Genomic DNA, 22228 nt, shown 5'->3' on the forward strand with positions numbered 1-22228 from the left:
TTGTACATTTCAAAAGTCAAAATGAAAGTGTTAATATATCACATTTTTACGTGATTTTTTTTGTATATTATCCTTTTCGGATAGGAGACAATTCCGAATTTGTATGAATCATTAAAATCAGTTCAGCGGTTCTTAAGTTATAAGCGTAGTAACTAACATAACATATCTTTGAATAATTATGTTTTGACAAATATGCATAATAGACAAAAACTAAGGGCCGGCAACGCGGACCGGGCCAAATTAAATATTATGTTTAAAAATTTTATTTTTTTTAAATTCACAATTTTACCTCTTTAACCCACTGTGGGGTGGTGAATAACAAATACAGCACAAAGAGGAATAAAACACAAGCAACGCGGGCCGGCAACGCGGACCGGGCCAAATTAAATATTATGTTTAAAAATTTTATTTTTTTTAAATTCACAATTTTACCTCTTTAACCCACTGTGGGGTGGTGAATAACAAATACAGCACGAAGAGGAATAAAACACAAGCAACGCGGACCGGGCAACATTTATAACATTCATATCTTTGAATAATTATGCTTTGACAAATATGCATAATAGACAAAAACTAAGGGCCGGCAACGCAGACCGGGCCAAATTAAATATTATGTTTAAAAATTTTATTTTTTTTAAATTCACAATTTTACCTCTTTAACCCACTGTGGGGTGGTGAATAACAAATACAGCACGAAGAGGAATAAAACACAAGCAGTATTAGTAGAGCGATCAAGGACTAACCAATAGTGAGTTTTGGAGAAATAAATAAAATGTTTGTATAGTTTTTAGTTACAAACTGAATAAATGAGTTATGTAAGATACAGAAGAGATCACTCGGCAATGCAGAAATATGTGGGGAACATTGCAATACCGAACAAAAAATTGCGCACACTACAGCGGCAGTTCATTAAATAAACAAATAATTTTATGTAATAAATTTGATGTATTAAAAACAAACTAATCACGATAAAATGAATTTAAAATAAATTGTAATCGATTTTTTTTTGCAAAGCAAAATTTGTTGGACTGTTTACTCTATCATGGCGCGAAGAAAATAAAAATTGTCACTTCTTCACTTATTTTTCCAAAAAATTCACTGAACAGTACGTAAGTTTGCTGATGTTGTTGATGAAGAAAGATGATCTTGAGGCGACGGCGCAATCAATGAGGGGGGATGTATGTGATGTTGGAGTTGATTCCTTTGCAAAAAGAGAACAAAAAATACAGCAATTAATATCCAAACAAGTTTTTTCGAAGAAAGAGTTTATGTAGAGCAATGAAGGAAAATAAAACAAAATAAGAAATAAAACAAGTTAAAACGCAGTAAGTTCGGTCGGGCCGAACTTTAAATACCCTCCACCATTTGGAACGAATTTGGAAATTTTCAAAAAATAAAACCAAAAAAAAAAAAAATTCTGTTAAAATTTTAAAAATACCGAATATAACCGTTATATTGGGGTCTATACGACGTGGGCCTACATAGGCCTTGTTTATAATAAGCCATTACCATATTCAAATTCGAAACTTGAAATAAACTTTGAATAATGTAGCTAAAATCATCAAAATATCGTATATAGGGAGATACCGTTATATCGCAGCTGTGCGAAGACCTGGACCAACATAGACAATTTTCTGTCACAGGCTATAGCATCCATTACGAACGTCAAATACGACATGTCAAACAATTTCGGTGGGTATTGTACCTTAACTCGTCAAAATACCGAATATAGGGAGGTACTGATATATATACGAAGACGTGGACCTGCACAGACAATTTTCTGTCTTAGGCTGTAGTATCCATTTCGAACTTCAAATATCAAATTTGAAACAATTCCGTGAATAATGTCGCTAAAATCATCAAAATACCGAATATCGGGAGGTACCGTTATACGGGAGCTATACGAAGACGTGAACCCGCACAGACAATTTTCTGTCACAGACTGTAGTTTCCATTACCAATCTCAAATACCAAATATGAAACAGTTCCGGTGAATAATGTCGCAAAAATCATCAAAATACCGATTATCAGGAGGTACCGGTATATGGGGCTATACGAAGACGTGGACCTGCACAGATAATTTTCTGTCATAGGCTGTATTATCCATTTCGAAATTCAAATACCAAAGTTGAAACAATTCCGGTGAATAATGTCGCTAAAACCATTTACGTTTGAAAGATAGCGTGATTACAACAGACAGACAGACGGACAGTTCTTAATCGACTTAAAATTTTACGCTGATCAAGAATATATATACTTAGTTGGGTCTGACATGAGTATTTCGAGGAGTTACAAACGGAATGACAAAGTTAATATACCCTCCATAGTATGGTGGAGGGTATAACAAGTTGCATTCGTTTTTGACTAAATGATTTTGCTGGTTGAAATGTTTTTCTTGTATTTTTCAACAATGAGATCACCTTTTTCCTTGATTCTTTGCTTTCAAAAACTAAAAAAAGAGAACGCAAAGGTTCTGAGTGTCTTCTGCTACTACATATGTATGTGTACCAAGGTGAGCAAACCTACAACAACCAATGCCCAGCGGCGATCCGCTCACTACGGTCTCTGCATCCGTGATTAACCTAGCGAAAGAAATATCTAACTCATACAGCGCGTAAATGTATATGAATTGTATAATACTTTCATGTTTACAGGGTGAGATGAAAAAACTGCAACCAACTTCAGACTGCTGTCATTTCTTAGCCACTCGTCCGACTGCTGTTTAATTATTCCAGTGACAGCTCTTAATTGTTTACAAGCATACAAAAGCGTTTTGGTGAGAATTTTCAAGAAAAAAAATTATTCGTAATGGAATTCAAGCGTGATAGTGTGAAGCACTCCAGCATTTAAATGTAAATAAATCTTTTTGTGATACTGGTAGCGTAGGCCGACTTCAATGAAGTGGACGGACAACAACAGCAACATCAGCTGAAATGGTTCGAAAAGTAAAGAAGCGACTTAATCTAAATCCGCGCCGCAGTGGCCGAAAAATGACTCGTGAGCTGAACATATAGTAATATTCCATTTGGCAAATATTGAAAAATGAGCATGGGTAAAGCCATTGAAATTCAAAAGTGAAAGAACTTACACCGCAACAGAAAGAAAATAGACTCAAAAGAGCTAAAGAGTGGCTTCGCGTGGCCGAAGGTGGTGAACTGCCGAATTTGGTTTTCTCCGATGAGAAGTTTCTAAGCAAACAAAATTATCGTGTTTACTTGCCAAAGTGGTCAGCAGAAAATGTGCACCATCGGTTGGCCACCTGAACTGAAGCGCCGGCCATGGTATGATGTGGGCTGCCCTAACAGCTTCCGCTCGTAGTAAGCGACCTCAGAATTGGAATAAAAGCCAAATATTATCGCGAAAATATTCTGGAGGGTGTATCAAAGCCTTGGGCACACAAACATCTTGGCCGCAGACCATGGACATTCCAACGGGACTCAGCACCATCGCACTGGTTTGTTTATAATTGGTATTTTTATTACATCCTGTGTCAGAGCATTGTCCATAATAATACACGGTTTCCATACAACAGTACCCACCTATATTCGGTTTTTTTTTACAAACAGATTTCCCGTGGAATTGTTTTAAAATAGTAAACAACCCTTATAGTAGAATTGTTTCTCTATAGCTTCCGGATTTGGTATGGCCCCATAAAACTAGCCCACTTTATCTATATGTTATTGATTACTAGAACAGTGTTGGCATGTTTATTCGGGATACCATGGTATTTTGTTGTTGCAAAATGGTCAAGCATAATCCCATTATTGTTGTTTTTGTACAATAAAGTATTCCCATATTTGAAATTATTAAATTGCATGAATAATCTATTTAAGAAAACATAACATTTTTACGTATTGCACGATTCTTCTTGTTTGTTGGTATGTTATTAATATGTAGCTTCTCCAGTGTTAACCTTCTGTTGTAGTTATTCTGTTGTGACACTCTGAATATCTCAATTTTTTAAATAACTCAGTGATTTTAATATTATTTTAATCACATACATTAGCATTTTTGTTGAATACCTATTTTTTGTAGAAAATATTTTTTCTTTACTTCAAATTTATTCTCCATATATACCATATTTCCATTTTCAAATTTGTTTTCTAATCAAAAAAACTTTTATGAAAAATAAATAACCATCGAGTTTTATATCTGCAAGAATATTAAAAGAGGTTGTGGACGATATTAAGCAAGAGTCAGTCCAATGAATTGCAACATTAATTTTGAGAACTGGAATTTTCGAGTGCGGATGTATCTGGATTAGTTGAATTTGCTGGATGCCATAGCCGAAAAAAACTTAGCTGAAGCATTCTCTAAAAAGGATAAAAAGGCTAAGACAACAATCATCAGCCTAATAACAGATGATTATTTGGAATGTGATCGCGACAAGAAAACAGCGAATGAGATGTGGTCTGCTCTGCAAAATACATTTGCTAAGAAGTAGGTTACGAGTCAGACATTGGTAAAAAATCATTAGCGGTTCTGGAAATGAAGCCTGGTGGTGATTTGCGGGAACATTTACTATTGTTTGATGGACTTTTACGGAACATTAAAAACTTCTGGAGCAAATGTGAATAAAAGAGATGCCGCTGTTCAACTGTTCGTCACGCTATCAGAAGCTTTTGACTCGGCAGTGGCCGCGTTCGAAAATATGAATGAAGAAAACCTATATATCGAAATAGTTAAGAAAATGCTACTAGCAGATGATACGAAGAAGCAAAATCGTTGTGACATGGATACTTCCACGACATCTGCATTTAGTAGTGTGAAGAAGTCGAAAAAATTCTTTGGTGTGTGTTTCCGCTGTAAGTAAAAGGGCCATAAACAAAAGAATTGCCGCGTTTTTTTGTAAAATAAAAAGGCTAATACAGCGTCAGCTTCGAAGTAAATTTGTTTCATGTCAGCGATCCCTGATGGTAAGATAATTAAAGATAAGTCTGAAGATTTCAAAATAGATTCTGGGGCGACGGATCACATGTGTAAACACCAATCACAATGAAAGGTGTCCCATATGTTAAAGGATTTCGGGATAACTTGCTTTCAGTGCCAAAATTAACAGAAAATGGAATGGCACTCAAGAATGGGTCACCCTTATGAGCTTTAACCACAACATATCTTACAAACAGAAGCCTCTGCAAATCTCTTTTTGATAAAAATACAACTTTCGAATTGTGGTCCAAGATTAATCCTAACATATCAAAACTAAGAGTTTTTGGATGTAAGGCATTTGTCTGGGTTGCTAAACAGAAATGAAAAAAGTAAATTCAAAATCACAAGAAATGGTAATGATGGGATATATCCGTGTAATGGATTCAGATTGTGGTATCCAAAGACCAGAAACATAGTTATTGCAAGAGATGTTCGTTCTGTCGATGACTGTTTTCCTTATTTGCAACAGATTTAGAAAAAAAAATCCTCAATCGCTTATAAGATCCCGCAGCAACGAGCAAGAGGGGGAATGTGTGGAGAATCCCGTTCCTGCTGAACATTTCAGTAATGTTTAAATTAATTCAGATGATGAATTGGTTTCTGCAGAAAATGGTAACGATACCGATTCTGTCAATGAAGAAACTGATATTAACGAAAATGAAAGAAACTCCCATTAACGGCTTCGCAATCTGAAATACCAAACTCTGAAACTGTTTCATTGGAGCCAAGAAGAAGCGAAAGATTAAGGGCGAATTAATAGGTTATATAACAGGAAATACCAATTCTGCAATTTCCCAGTGTATAGTGGAGCCTAAAACATATGACGAAATCATTAGGGATTCCTTTAAAAAAATTGGATTAGAGCTGTGATGGAAGTGTTTGACTCTACTGAAGAAAAACGTGTTTGGGATTTGGTTTCACACCCTGTCAACCATAAAGATTTGAAGTCCAAATGGCTATTTCGCATCAAATATGATAGAACTAATAGCACAATCAAGATGAATCAGAAAAATTACATATAAATTCTTGAAAAATTCTCAATAAAAGTGCAATCTTACAAAAAGTCTAACGGAAAAGGCATAGATTCTTCCAATAGAAACCCAAGAGTTAACGGATAAACCATGTTGTGAAATGCTGGGATGCCTAATGTATTGGGTTCGTAGATTGGGCTTCAGATAACACAGACCGTAAATCTGTAAGTGTGTTTATTTTCAAGGTTTTCTCTTGCCCTTTATCATGGAGCAAAAGAAACAAACTATAGTTGCAACCTCATCAAGTGAAGCCGAACACATACCCCCCAGTTATGATGTTTGGAGGAATTCTTATAGATTTGAACGTTATAATGTATGAGAATAACAGAGGATGTATCGGCATAGCGCAGAATTCTGACAGCAAAAGATCAAAACATATTGATGTGAAGTATCACTTTCCACGAAATTACATAGCCAACGGAATAATAAAGCTTCAACATATATCAAGAGAGTCGGAAGTAGCAGACATGTTTACAAAATTATTGGATACATGCAAATTCATAAAGCGTCGATATGAACTACAATTGAAACGTAGAGTTTGAGGGGGTATTGTGTCACTCTGAATATTTATTTTTTTTTAAATAACTCAGTAAATTTAATATTGTTTCATTCACATATGTTTGCATTTTTTGTTGAATGCTTATTTTTGTAGAAAATATTTTTTCTTTCAAATTTGATCCTCCTTCATGTACCTACCATTTTTGAAGTTTGTTCTCTAATTAATAAAACATTTATAAAAAATAAATAACCACCGCGTTTTATCTTTGCAAGAATATTATTCATTTTCAATAATATAGTCTGTTCAGTTATAGGTCATTGTAAGTTTTATATGTTATTGATTACAACAAAGTATTTCTATATTTTGTAATTAATTAATTGCAGGCGTAATCTATTTAAGAAAACATAACACGTTTTTACGTATTGCACGATCTCTTCTTCGTCAAATGTCGATAATAATAAGCGGTATTATCGGTATTGCTATTATAGTTAATCTTCTTGTTTGTTGTATGTTATTAATATGTAGCTTTTTCCAGTGTTAACCTTCTGTTGTAGTTGTTCTCAGATTGTAATATTCGTATTTTGTCAAAGTTTGGTATGTGATTGCTACGTTTGCAAGTGTTTTTTCTCCATAATGTAATGTCTGATTTATGTCCCAGTAATCATTTATTTTTTTTTATTTTTCATGTTTTGTTCCATCACATCCAATGCTATATATTACATTGAGTGAGTTATCGGAATTTTACTTTTAATGTTAATAATAAACATTTTAATATATTGTTGTGTTCCTATCTGCAATTTATGTTTGTTGTGTAAATCAGAGTTTTGGAATCTTCCATATATTCCAGGAAAATAAATCATTTATTTGTAATTTTTCTTAGATATCTCCCTCGTTTTTGGTATTTTATATTTGTTTTTTAGTACCATTTAGTACAGTTCTTACATATAGTACACATTTCTAAAACCACCTCCTTATATCAACCCTAGTTTTCCATCCTAATTTTTATACCAAATGTTCCTCCCAAATTTTAGAATTCTGCCTGTATCTGTTCGACCAGCACAATCAAATGAATTTTGAAAAACTTTTGATACAATTAAGGTAAAAATAGTATCCCATATCCGTCTCCTACCTCTTCACCAATTTTCGAACAAATCGGTAAAGCCATTTTTGAGTTATAAACATTCTTTTATATATAGATGTTTTTTAGGATAATGAAACCTATATATTCATATGTGTTTACATTGCTGTAAATAATATTTCATTCATTTACAGGCATTGGATGCACAGCATAGAAAAGCAGTTGCAGATATGATTCATGAATTGAGTGATAAAGCACAGTTCATTACAACCACGTTTCGACCGGAGCTGTTGGAAAATGCCCACAAGTTCTATGGCGTTCGTTTTAGGAATAAAGTAAGTCACATTGATTGTGTTACACGGGAGCAAGCAAAAGACTTTGTGGAAGATGATAATACACATGCGTAAAATATTATTGTAAATGATAAAGATATTTGTCATATTTACACTCAAAAACGTTATAAAACCTGTTTATGTAATAATGTAATTTTTGGCCCAGCTCTTAATAAAAAAAATTATGTAAAGAAATGTGTTTGTTAACAATTTGATGTATCGGAAAATTTATGAGTAAGTCAATTTCGTATTTTTACTACAAATGTAATTGATAAAAATTTAAAATGAACTTTTTAGACAATTTTACCTATAATAATCTTTATATTCCCTGAAAATAAATGTTTATTAAGAAGAAGTTTGCAAGAGCTGTGTAACAAAAACAAATGCGACATGTACCACACCCATCGCTGATTTTCGGTTAGACAAAAAAAGAATACTCCAAAGCTAACAATTATAGTGACAAATATTAAAGTTCCGGTGGGTATAAATCAGTAAACTGCACCTTGCAAAATACAAAAGTACGTTAGAGCTACCAGCTAAATTTTATAAAAAAATCAAACCTTTTTCAAAAATGTCAAAAATTAAAATACGCAAATGTATGTATTTAAAGAAACATAAAATAGACAACATAACATAGACAATATTCAATAAATAGAAAATATTTAAATATGACGTTATTTATAATTTATTTATAAATAAATAAATACTTGAGTTTATCTTTTCGCGAAATATTTAATGTTGTCATAATAATTTGATTTATGTTTTAAATAACCTTTGGTATAATGTTATGAAAATAATTTCGGTCTTTCACGTTCAACATTAGCTGGCAAATACTGTAATACCACTTAACAAGTTTTGTTTTTATAGGAAAAAGATTTGGACCATCAATTATCCTTTACAATATTTTCAAACATTTTCTAAAAAAACAAAAACCTGAACTCAGGAAATTCCGAATTCAATTTTTCGTCAAAACTGGCAGCAGTGTCTTACGTATTGACTGACACTCAAAAAATACAAATACAACATTACAAATTCAGCAGAAAAAATGATTAGATACGTACAAAAACAAACAAAACATCTCAAGAGCCCTTATAGAGCGTTTACATACAAAAGTGTTGCCCTGGTTAAGGTTCTTTATTCAAATTGATCAATCGTCAGGGTTAACTGGGACAATAATTTAAATGTACACTAAAGACGTTGTTGTAACAGTGGTGTATATTGTATTGTTTAATAACTGCTAATTTGGATCTGCTTTGATGTCCAGGTTTAGGAATTCTGCAACCCACTCTTCTGGACTGAGTTGGGTTGGATAGTTGATAAGATACAGTGAATTGTGCGGGCCTGTATCACTCGCTGGGCATACTTTTCGCACATCTTTATCAATTCGTGCCCGGGGTGGACTCCCAGGATAACTACATCTGCGACTGCATTAGTATGAATGATATTTAGACCCGATTGATAGGCTTCTTGATCTAGAGGCTCTCTCTTGTATAGTTGGACCTCACTCTAGATCATTCAGGCCCTTCCTAACATATCTGGGTGGAGGAGTTCTGTCCACCATATAATGGTTAGGATGGCTCTCTCGGTAACACTCAAGCAGTACTACAAATAAATGATTATGCTGACGTAAGGGAAGAATCTTCGTCTCCTCATGTATATGATACACAGGGGTCATGAGGAGGCATGCTGAATACTTTTACATTGCGTTGCACTCGTATTCGCAAACCACACTGGTACCGCATAGCTAACCACAGACCGACTTATCGCTTTATAAGAGGTCAACATGGTTTCCTTTTCCTCGCCCAAATGCTGCCGGCTGCCGTCTTAAGACCCTTTTCTACTTTTCATTTTATCGCAGATAGCTTTGGCTTGCGCGGACGACTTGAATATGATTTTGAATGTGACCCCAAAGATTTTTGGATAGTTAATGATCAGAATTATGTGCCCCTCGACCTGCACATTCAGTTCTGTTCTCATTTTCGCCGTTTATGTGGTATTTGGTTTGGTGGTGGATATTTTCATATTCCTCGTATGGAAGGAAGCCGCAAGCTCCGTGAGATAGCTGTTCACCCTGACGCATATGTCTTCAACGACAGGACCCGACGCCATGATCGTACAGTCATGCGCATAAGTTACGATTTCGATGGAGATCTCGGAGAAGTAGATGTTAAAAATATCCGGATATATCACCCCACCTTGGGGAACTCCCTGTTCCACTCTATGAGATTTGAACAGCTTGGCATAATTGACCGTATCAAAGGCCTTAGATAAGTTAAGAGCCACCACTAGTGTTCCATGGCATTCCTGTTCTGGTTGAGCCCCGACTGATATGTCAGGATATAGGGTGCAATCCATATGTGGTACTGTGTTGTGGACGGAATCAATCTTGATGATTGTCAACTGGATAACCTTAGGGTAAAAGAAACAGAGGAAATGTGGCAAAAACCATTAAAATGCCGAATATCGGGAGGTACCGTGATTTGGGGGCTACACCAAAACGTGGACCTATAATTACAATGTTTCGCTACACAAACTAGGACCCATTATGACCCACAAATACCAATTTTTAGACAAATCAGTGAAAAAATGTTGCAAAAACCATCAAAATACCGAATATCGGGATGTACCGTTATATGGGGGCTATATCAAATCATGGACCCATGCATGCAATGTTTCGCCACCGAAGCTGGAACCCATTATGACCAACAAATACCAATTTTCAGACAAATCCGTGAAAAAAATGTGGCAGAAATCATCAAATTACCGAATATCTGGAGGTAGCGTTATATGGGGGTTATACCAAAACGTGGACCTATAATTACAATGTTTCGCCACCGGAGCTGGAACCCATTATGACCAACAAATACCAATTTTCAGACAAATCCGTGAAAAAATGTGGCAAAAAAAAACTAAAATACCGAATACCGGGAGGTACCTTTATATGGGGGCTATACCACAACGTGGACCTATACATGCAATGTTTTGCCACACGCTCAGGGACCCGTTATGACCTACAAATACCAATTTCCAGACAAATCCGTGAAAAATGTGGCATAAATCATCAAAATACCGAATATAGGGAGGTACCGTTATATGGGGACTATACCAGAACGTGGACCGATATATCTCATTTTCAATACCAACCATCCTAGACACAATGCAAATAGCTCTGCTAAACTTTGGCGCTCTACGTCAAATAATGTGTGCTGTATCGTGATTTCAACAGACAGACAGACGGAAAGACAGACAGATGGACATCGTTAAATCGACTTAGAATTTTATGCTGATTATGAATATATATACTTTATGGGGTCTAAGACGAATATTTAAGGATGTTACAAACGGAATGACGAAGTTAATATACCCTCCTTTCCAAGGTGGAGGGTATAAAAACAGTGAAGTGGAATTAAATTAACAAGAAAATCAAAGAGAAAAAATTCTAATAATTAATTAACATTGAAAACAGCACATTTTTTTAGAAAATTGAAATCAAAAATAAATCCTTTTAAAACAGTGAAGGGGAGTTTTTTTAGTAAATTAAAATAAATGTAAAACCTTAATAAAAAATTAAAAAAAAAAAATAATAAAGTAATAAAAAGATAAAGTCCCCAGTAGTGCAAAATCGAAACGGAATTTTAAATAAAAGAGGAATCACAACAGATAAAAGTGTTACCAATCAATCAATCGAAAAAAATAAATAAATAAAAAATATAAATAATTGTGGGACGAAACAATCTAGTTTTTCAAATAAGTTCCCTAGCAAATAAGGGGGTGCAGCAGATTCTGCACTCATATCCTATAATATCTTCGATAGTAATTGGATAAAAATTAAAGAGTGTCTCTCACTACACTATGCGGACAGAAGAGACATACGAACCCTTGAGCACCAGTTACACCGCCTAAATAAGAAAGGTATGAAAATCGACGAATTTTGTGCTAGAGACAATCACCAATTTTCATTAATTATATATAATTCAAGTTTGTTTTTTTAATCGACCTTTTCCAATGTAATTTCAATAAATAAGTCTTTCTTTGAGCTTTAGGTCTGGGTTTTTTTCTTTATTAAAATCCGATATTTCGCAATGGGTTACATTGCATCTTCAGGGAGATCTACAAAAATACATTTTGATTTTTATATTTCATGTTATCACAGCATTAAATTATTTAACAAAACGATAAAAGACAAACAGAAAAATACACAGAAAATAAATATATTGCTTACATGTAAAACATCTATAAAAGTGTCAAGTTTTACTTAAACCTACGATAGAATTTCACTATCATCGTCTGTGGTAAATATTGCACTGAGTTGTTTTACATATTGCACGATCTATTTTTCTGTGTGAGATGGCGGTAGCAATAAGCTGCGTTGTCGGTGTCGCTCTTATAGTTTATTCTCTTTGTTGTTGGTAGGTTATTAATATGTAACATTTCTAAAGTCAATCTCCTGCTGTAGTTACTCTCCGTTTGTAGTATTTTAATATTCTCAAAGTTTGGTGTGTGGTTATTTCTCCTGCAATGCTCAGCAAGAGCTGTCTTTTTTGTCTCATTTTCGTTTCTGCATTTGATGTTTGATTTGTGAGCAGACATTCTCGTTTTAAGTCTGTTTTTTGTTGTCCCAACATACAGTTTCCCATATTTTTCGTTGTTGTTTCCCTCGCATTCAATTTGCTAAATTACGTTGTGTTTGTCTTCGGTGTTTATTTTGCTTTTAGTGTCGCTGAAAAACTTTTTTAGAGTGTTGTTCGTTTTTTGCGCTATTGCAAATGTATTCTTGTCGTATATGTTAGATTTTAAGAACCTTTCTGACATGTTTGGTATGTAAATCATCGACTTGTATGTTTTTTCCTCTTTTTCTTGTTTTGGTCTTGTGGGTCTATATTCAATAAAGTTGTTGATCATGTTCATTGGAAAATTATTCATTGTCAATATTTCTCTGATTTTGTTTTTGTTTCGGCTGTGGAATTTTTCGTCACTTATATTCAATACTCTGTGTACAAAATTCTTAGCAGTGTTAATTATTATTTGTTTCGGATGCTTTGAAAAGAAATTAATGATTCTGCCAGAAGCTGTCGGTTTTTGGTACCAATCAAATTCTATTTTCTCATTGTTCCTACAGACTATTGTATCCAAATAGGGTAATCTTCCATGTAATTCTTCCTCCATCGTAAATTTGATATTGTTATTAAAGCTGTTTAACATTGTCAATGTGTCTTGTATTGCACTTGCTTCAAGAATCACAAAAAGATCGTCAACATACTTTGTCACAATCGTCGGTTTTGTTGTAAGTTTTTCCAAACAGGTGTCAAGTAATTTCTCCATCACCAAATCGGCTACAATCGGAGAAGCCGGCGAACCCATTGGAAGTCCTCTCTTTTGTTTGTACACTTTGTCGTCTAATTTGAAATAGCGGTTGTCCTTGATGCAGAAAGTAAGAATATTGAAAAATAAGCCCTTTGTCACATTTGTATATTCTTTTATTTCGTCCCATCTATCTTCTATTAAACGAATTCCTAAGTCTACGGGAATGCTAGGAAACAGGGAAACAACATCAAAGGACACCATTCTTTCCGTTTTTTTGATGGTGACCTTCTGTAGTTTGTCCTTAAAAGCTATAGAGTCCTTGACGTTGTATCTGGAATTGCTGGTAAGATTTTTCAAAATGTTGACGATATATCTGCAGAGTTTAATTGATGGAGAATTGACTGATGAGCAAATTGGACGCAAAGGGTAATCTTCCTTGTGGATTTTAGGAAGTCCGTATAATCTAGGTGCTGTGGCCACGTCTGTTTTAAGTCTTTTCTTTTCTAAAACTGAAATTATATTGTTTTTAAACAGTTCATCTACCAGTTCATTATTTCTTTTTATTAAATGTGTTGTAGGGTCCTTTTTTATACGTTGATATATCATAATGTCATTTATTATATTATTCATTCTCTGTCTGTAGTCATTTTTATTCATTGCAACTGTAACATTCCCTTTATCAGCATTTAATATTAAAATATTTTTGTTTTTATTCAAAAAAGCTCGAGTGTGTTCCACTGTGTTATTTATAAACTTATCTCTCCCGTCTTCTCTCATCTTATTGATGTGTGAGTCAATCATTGTCGTAAACTTCGTTCTCATAACTTCTTGTTTCTCTTTGTCCTTCCATGTTTGAATAACATCATCCCCGTCTGCTATGAGCTTAAATAATGGGAACTGTGATAATTATAAATAAAATAAAGACTGAGTCGTAGTCAGAGGAGAAGGTGCGCGTTCTCGCGAAACTTACCGTAATAGAGCATTAGATGTTTTCATTCGGGGTCTCAATGGCGACATTTTCCGGATGTTGCTAATACAACGTCCGAAAACATTGCCCGCGTCATATTCTGCTTGTCCAGAGACTCAAATTGTAGATTTTAGAAATTCATTAATTCGCAATCCTTCATTTAGTAATCGAGTCTCAGTACCAATTTACAACGTGCCGAGTAATACGTCCTATCAGGCTAAGAATAAGCCTCCACAGATGCCTCTTAAGCCTCACTGGCGTTCTCAAAAATAATTATATGAATAGACCAAATCCAATCTAACGACATATGCATCATATTACGTTATTGGAGCAGTTTTGTCAAAAGGTAATATTGGCAAGGTTAGACCCATTGCATACATATCGCGTTCATTAAGCAAGTCGGAAGAAACCAACGAGAAAGAGCTCCTGACGATTGTTTGGGTACTTGGTAACTTGCAGTCATACCTTAATGGTACAAGGAAAATAAGGATTTATGCTGATCATCAACCCTTAATCTTTTATCTAAGCAATCGCAACTACAACGCTAAGCGCAAGCGATGGAAAGCGCGTATCGAAGAAGATAACTGTGAATTGATCTAAAACAGAAAAAAAACGAAATGTGGTCGCCGATACACTCTCCCGTCTCAGAACGGAAGTGAACGCACTCACAAACTCCGTCGTTGTTCAGACCTCCACAAATTATACCCCACCCGAAACAAAATAACTCGCTCGGGCCCTCTTGATTTCACAACTGGAGATGAATTGTTCTTTTACAATAAACAAATTAAAAACAAACAAATTAAAAATTTGATGGAATAAGAGTTTGTTAAATTTTGGCATAATGCTGTTACCGCGATTCTGGTAGCGTAGTATGACGTCAAGGAAATGGACGGAAGAAAACAGCAACACGAGTAAAAATGGTTCGAAAAGTAAAGAAGCGACTTGATCGAAACTGCAGTGGCCGAAAAATGGCTCCTGAGCTGAACATATCGCAATATTCCATTCGGCAAATATGGAAAAATGAGCTCGGGATAAAGCCATTGAAATTCAAAAGTGCAAAAACTTACTCCGCAACAGAAAGAAAATAGACTCAAAAGAGTTGAAGATTTGCTTCGCTTAGCCGAAAAAGGTGAACTGCCGAATTTGGTCTTCACCGATGAGTAAACATTCGTTGTGCAGCAGTTTGTAAACAAACAAAATGATCGTGTTTACTTGCCAAAGAGGTCAGCTGAATATGTGCACCTTCGGTTGGCCACCAGAACTGAAGCGCTGGCCATGGTGATGGTGTGGGCCGCCATAACAGCCGATGGTCCTTCTCCGTTCGTATTAATCGACCGTGGCGTCATTATCGCGAAAATATTCTGAAGGGTGTATTAAAGCCTTGGGCACACAAACATTTTGGCCGCAGACCATGGACATTCTAACAGGACTCAGCACCATCGCACTCAGCACGCGCCACCCAAGAATGGTTACAAATTGAGGTTCTTCGCTTTATTTCCAGCGCACTATGGCCACCAAAATCTCCAGATACCAATCCGTTGATGTGCGTGAAGATTTTAACTAGCGAAGACAACGCTGAGTCTGGACACACTTTCTGTTGTATAACAGTGCATAACAGATATGCAGAAACTAAAAACCATTTTTGTAGACGCGAAATAAAAACGATTTTTGAAGATGCAAGAGCAACTGATGCTATAGTAAGATTTGAAGCCAACTTCACTTCTCTTGGTTTTCTGATGATTTTTCTGAAATAGAAGACATCACATCTGCAGAAAGTATATATTACGCTGCGTATAAGTCATATGCAAATTTCATTGCTCAATGACCACAAGAGACTGGTTTCGACCCCGTCAGTAAGCTCTACAGTTTGCTACCTTCGTCAACATCCGGTAATAAATCCGGATGAACAAGCAACAAATTTGCTAGTAGTTTTCAATGGCTCGAACAACACTTCCAATGGGAATAGTGTTAACAATATTTTCTACGTCGTTTGTTCTAATATGTTCTTTTTATTCTAATATGGAGGCTTTTCAAGTTTATATTAAAACGACATATATCGCAAATGTACAGGCAGATTCAGGTCGATTCTGTTCGGAAATTTCGGAATTCTCCCAACAAACCTGTTCAAGACTTTGAACTGAAAACTGTAACCTCCGGAGTAAATTGTACCCCTTATCTTGCGATTCGGATTTTACTTCAATTGGCCGATGACACAGAAAATGTATATCCGCTAGCTGCACATATCCTTCGGAAGCGCATGTACGTTGATGACGTCTTGGCCGGTTATCACGATTCCGATGCTTCGGAAAACGCGGTGCTGTATTAGCATCCGAACTTCTTAAGGGTATGTTCAGTGAAATTGGTATATCTTTTAATAATATCTTTTGTTGGGCCGATTTTACGATCGTCCTTTCTTGGCCCCAAAAAAAAGTCAATTCACTTGATCTACTTTCATTACCAAAAGGTTATGTCGCTGTTGGGTAAAAAAGTATGCATGTATGGTAACATGGAGTAATGGTTTCCTCGCGCTACTTAACTGATTAGGTCAGCCATAAGAAATTGCAAATAGTGCGTTTTTAGCAAAAATTTATTGAGGCGTGGTAAAATTCTCGTTTGCTCTGTCACCTGACTGATAGTCTTGAAACTACAGTAGCCCTTTGGCATTGTTAATAAAACTCGGAACTAGTGGGATTCAGTACAAACACATAAATTTGAAGTGACACTTATAGTCCTTAAAAACCTCCTTGCAAGCACATAAACTTTAAGGAAAGACGATGTTTAATAAATGAACATAAATTAGTTCTAGTTGCTTCATGAAAGACAACTGTCAATATTTTATATTATTTTCATTCTTTTATACAAATACTTTCTTAGCATAATTGATGACTTGCATAAAGTAAAACTAGACCAAATATTATTCATAAAAAGTGAAGAAATTAAATTGTTAATTATTGCAAATCGTCAATGCACCTAAATTAATATATGTCACATTAACGATAAAATGATTTACTGATATGTTAATAGATGGGTTACATACAAATGCTGAATTAGAAATTTGAGCAAATAGAATAATACTGAAATACAACTTAAATATAACTATGTATGTATGTGCTCAAGTAGTAAATGTAGCAGAATTTGTCGCTGATTGGTGAGTTCTTACAGCTGGAGTAGGTGTAAATTGAGCTGGTTTGTTTAACATTGAATGCATTCTCCAACTCAGCAGACCAAGCAGAATAATAACGCAGCAACATAATGAGGCGTAGCTAACTGCACGATGCTGAAAACTGGTGGAATGGATAAGTTGTGGCAAATGCTTAAGAGTTGATTCATTCAACTGCCGTTGTATATTATCCAATACTTACAGTGAATCTTGTAAGAAGTAGTGATCGTGCGCATTAAAATCGTTTCTATTTCCTGTGGTGTACTTATAGAATGGATGTCTTTTAATCTCACATAAGAAGTGTGTATGCTATTTGAGGCTTTAAAATGTCCTTGTATGGTGACAAAATCGTCCTTCATGGCACAGTTGGAACTCATCTTCATTATTCCGACATTCTTGATGATGATAAGATTTGTCTACGGACCGCATACAATAGAAGATTCAACAGAAGTAGCGAAAAACCATCTATTTTGATGATACAATTGGCTCCAAACTGTAGATCCAATAATCCTGTTGAGTTGCAATTGGCAGTAGAAAGATATTGACTCCACAGGAGTTGCGACTGCGTTCCTCCGAAGTTTGCACCGCTGATTTTTACAGATATATCCGTCATTCTTTGATTTTAGGCATCTTGATATGTCCTCAGGTTGGAAAAGAATGTACTGGTCTCTGTGACAATCTGTAGTCAAGTATGACATTTCTGGCTTATTGGCGATTAGAGTGCCATTCCTTATTGTTGGAACGGGTACTACCTTGAACAGTTCAAAGAACTGTTGATTGACCATGAGTATCTTGACCTCGAAGATGACTTCATGTTTTGTCAATGCACCCCTGACGCTCATAAGTTTATAGAGCTCAATCAAGTTCTCATCGTCCGTTGGTAAAGCATGCGAAATTGGAGGATTAGCCTTGATAACGTTAATTTCTTCTGGAACAGTGTTGGCTTGTTTGTTCGGGATACCGTAGTATTTTGTTGTTGCAAAATGGTGAGGCTTTATCCCTTTATTGTTGTTTTTTTAATTTCTTCTCTCAATTGATGAGGAGACAGTAAAAATGGGCTTATTTTGCCGTTATGTGTATCAGTAAGTACACTAATAACTTTAGACTCTATTCTCTGCAGGTTAATTGCGGAGAATACCAGGTACGGTGACAAGAGTCCGACAATCTGTGAGTTTCTTAACTGGGAATATTCCTTAGCCACGTCATTATTTATTTTCTCAACCATTTCTGAAATATCTTTTATCTTTTGTTGATTTCATCCTGTTTTATGACATTAATGATAGAGTCAACTATTGAAGTTTGGGCTTTCAACAGACTTGTCATGTGCTCGTGCTCGATTCTTGCTTTGCTGATGGATTTAGAGATTTCTTCCGCATAATCTGCATCAAGGACACCAAAAAGTGAACGCGCAATATTGCCAACTATGTTGACTGATGATCTTTTAAACCGTCTGTTGGTAAATAACTCCTTTTCCTGTAACGAACATTTCACAAATCTCGTGTTGCTGAATTAGAGGACACATCTGCTGCAGCGATTTTAAGCCGGTTGAAAGCAAATTTATTTCTGATGCAAAAGACGTTGAATCGTAATACACCAACATTTTCCATTCTGCCGTGTTATGTTTCACTCTTCCTAAGCCTTCAAAGTATAATCTCGAATCATTGTGAAATTGCGTTATTTTCAGCATGTCGCATATGACAACAGGCATTATAAGCAAGGCTAATAATACTGATAGCATTATCGGGCTATTTGCGATCTTCATTCTTTTCCTCGGAATGGTATCTTTAACATTCTTGCCTTTATAAACCGATGTCACCCTGCGTTGTCTGGTCTGTGGATAATTCATTATGCTCTCCTGGAAATAGTGGAGAAAGAATGTGAATGGCCCTTTTGTATACTCCAGTTGATGTGTTCACATCAGCAATTCGTACGGCTCCATCGTCGCCAGCAAACACATTAAGAATTTTTCCCAATGGCCACTTCATCGCCAGTAAATTATATGCCTTGATGATGACCCTTTCTCCTTTCCGAAGATTGTTATTTTATTGTTTAGAAATCGTTTTTATTTCGCATTACAAAAATCGTTTTTATTTTCCGCATATCTGTTATACAACAGAAAGTGTGTCCAGACTAAGCGTTGACTTCCCTAGTTAAAATCCTTTTTATCTTCACACGCATTAGAATACAATTCTTTTTCATTAGTTGCGTAATTTTGTTGGCTTATATCTAATATTTTTAAAATAAATATTAGGGGTCTACCATCTTGTGATAAGACTGCTCTTACTGCTTCCTTGATGCGTCAGTTGTGAAAGCGAGTTTTTTGATATAATATTGTTGATTTCATTCCACTGCATTTTGCAAAGAACATTTTAAATTTTCAAAAGCTTGCTTTCCTTCCTCATCTAGTTCAATGAATACTTTACTTGATGTTCTTTGTGATACTTTTCCTTTGCCAGCTAAATTCTTCATTAATGAATTTGCTATTTTTGCATAGTTTTTTTTTATGAATTTTCTATTATATCTTGTTATTCCTCTCAGTTGTCTTATTGCTGTTGGCATAGGATATTCTTTTATAGTTTCGTTCTTCTTTGGATCAGCTTTAATTATTCCTTCTGCTACTACGTAGCCTAGAAATTCCACTTCTTTTTTATAAAATTTGAATTTCTCTAAAGAAATGATAGTATTTAAATGTTTTGCATGTTCGTCTATGTCTTTTGAAAATATAATAATGTCATATATATACATTATAAAATAAAAATTACAGAATATTAGAAATTGTTTCCAACTGAAGTCCAAAAAACCACCGTTCTATAGGCTTACAAGATGCACCTAGAAGTATTCGATTATATTTCAAAACAGTTCAATGAGACAACTTTAAAACGTGTACATCATCATTCTGTTATTTACACCTCATAAGTTTTCTCCATTACTATTTTGCTTGGTACACAAAGTTGGAGAATTTATCCCAAATTAAACAATTACGGCTATAAGGTCTCATCACTCAACCATAGATATTTGCAGCTGATTCATACAGCCATCCATCCGGCCCAGTTTCACCTATTACTTGAACGATATCAACGTGGCGGAGAAAGTTTAGAATATACATACACTAATAAAACACTCAAATAATCCTGTAAGAAAATAATCATATATACACAGATGTGTATATTATTCTATTGCTAATACTACATTCATTCTGAGGGTTATTGACCAATGGTTTAACAACCGTCCTTGCCTTTCTTGCTGCACCTCAATCATTGGATTAGTAATCAATCAAAAATGTTTTAAAAAGGATTGTAATAAAATGGAAAGGCAGTCGCCTCTTATATAGTGAATTAGAAATTTTATTCTATTTTCTATTTGAAGTCCTTAAAGTCATTGTGGTTTTTAGAGAAGAATAATCTAGGTATAAAATGCAAATTTAAATTTATGTGATTTTACAGAGCCGGAACAAAGAAGCAGTTGTTTCGTAAAATTACTTTCAACAATAATAAAGGGCCCACATAAAAAAGAAAAGAATAGTTTCATAAGGGTATATACCGATTGGGCTTTATTTAATTCAGCAATGTCTCTTCTCCTGTTTTTATCTAGTTTTTGAGTTTAATTGAGATTTAACCGTTCAACAATATTATATTCCCGGTAGAAAGGAATTTTTAACCTAGTTTATTATAAATCATAATTTTTCCCAGCTTTACCATATTGTAAATTAAGATAATACATTAAAGTGTGAAATGTTACTCCCAATTATTGTTGCTCTCTCCAATTATAATGTTTTTAAAAAAGGCTCAATAAATTCAACCTTAATTCAGCAATGAATGTAGGGTCGTTGGGCAATTGGATCTCACCTGAGAACCGATTTAATTCCACACAGTTCATTTGAAGTGACTTCAGTTCTATGAACTAATATTGGAGAATGGAGTATGGGCACATGGCCTTGGGATGTTCTAGTCGATGGAGAAGATAGCGCATGTAAAATATATACATGTGTACGCTATCTTTTTTTTTAACAAATTAAGGTGTTTCAATCCGAGCTAGAAAAATTATGTATTATATTTTACTTCATTTATTCGTAAAATCACTCTTAAGATTAAACATATTAAAATAATTTTATTTTAATATTCGTAAGCCGACACTTTACAAAGGACTGACAAATGCCGAAAGCATTTGTTTCCTACGCTTAGTTTAAGGTCTAGGTGTAAACTGATTTTCATTTGCAATTGTTTTAGTTTTTATAATTTACTTTCTCTTATTTTAAACAAGCCGACTTTCTCTTAAGCCGACACTTTACAAAGGACTGACAAATGCCGAAAGCATTTGTTTCCTACGCTTAGTTTAAGGTCTAGGTGTAAACTGATTTTCATTTGCAATTGTTTTAGTATTTATAATTTACTTTCTCTTATTTTAAACAAATGATTCATTTCATTGAATAAGAGCTATATACAGTTTCTTATTTCTTTATTTATAAAAATAAATATTTAATATTTTTATGATCGGGTGGTCATTTATGGTCTTAAGCTACGAGACATACATAATTGGATTCTAGATGTGTTCACCTTATCAATTGTTAACTGCCCCCTGTCTTAAGTGACACGTCCCAGATCTCTTTTGTTTGATTCATAAAGCTCATCAAAACTTTTTCTTAATTCCGATTAAGCAAATTCTTTCAATTTTTCTTTAGTCTTTTTACACTTTTTTCTTCTTACTTAAATATATTTTCTTAACGTAATAGATGTATAGTTTTGTGATGACTACTGTTTATTATATTATTAACATCTTTTCATTTCAATTATAGTTGAATGCACTCTTTGTACCTGTCCGTTAGTTTCATTGTGTCCTGGTGAACAATATATTAATTTAATTTGTATTCTATGGGCTTCTACAATATTTGTTCTTATCACAAAGTTTTCAATTTCTGATATATTCATTTA

General features: G+C 34.7%; 1 protein-coding gene across 2 annotated transcripts in view; it reads left to right on the plus strand.

Moving 5' to 3' along the window:
* Positions 1–8064, plus strand: part of LOC101890560 (structural maintenance of chromosomes protein 3) — a 254949-nt gene extending 246885 nt beyond the window's left edge. For both annotated transcript variants that reach the window (XM_059118472.1, XM_059118473.1), the window contains one exon: positions 7732–8064. In XM_059118472.1, coding sequence (XP_058974455.1) covers positions 7732–7944 — 213 coding nt within the window. In that variant the 3' untranslated portion in view covers positions 7945–8064. The remainder of the gene's footprint in view (positions 1–7731) is intronic.
* Positions 8065–22228: the final 14164 nt, after the last annotated feature.

The sequence above is a fragment of the Musca domestica genome, unplaced genomic scaffold (assembly GCF_030504385.1).
Source record: "Musca domestica strain aabys unplaced genomic scaffold, Musca_domestica.polishedcontigs.V.1.1 13, whole genome shotgun sequence".
In the NCBI taxonomy this organism is placed as follows: Eukaryota; Metazoa; Arthropoda; class Insecta; order Diptera; family Muscidae; genus Musca; species Musca domestica.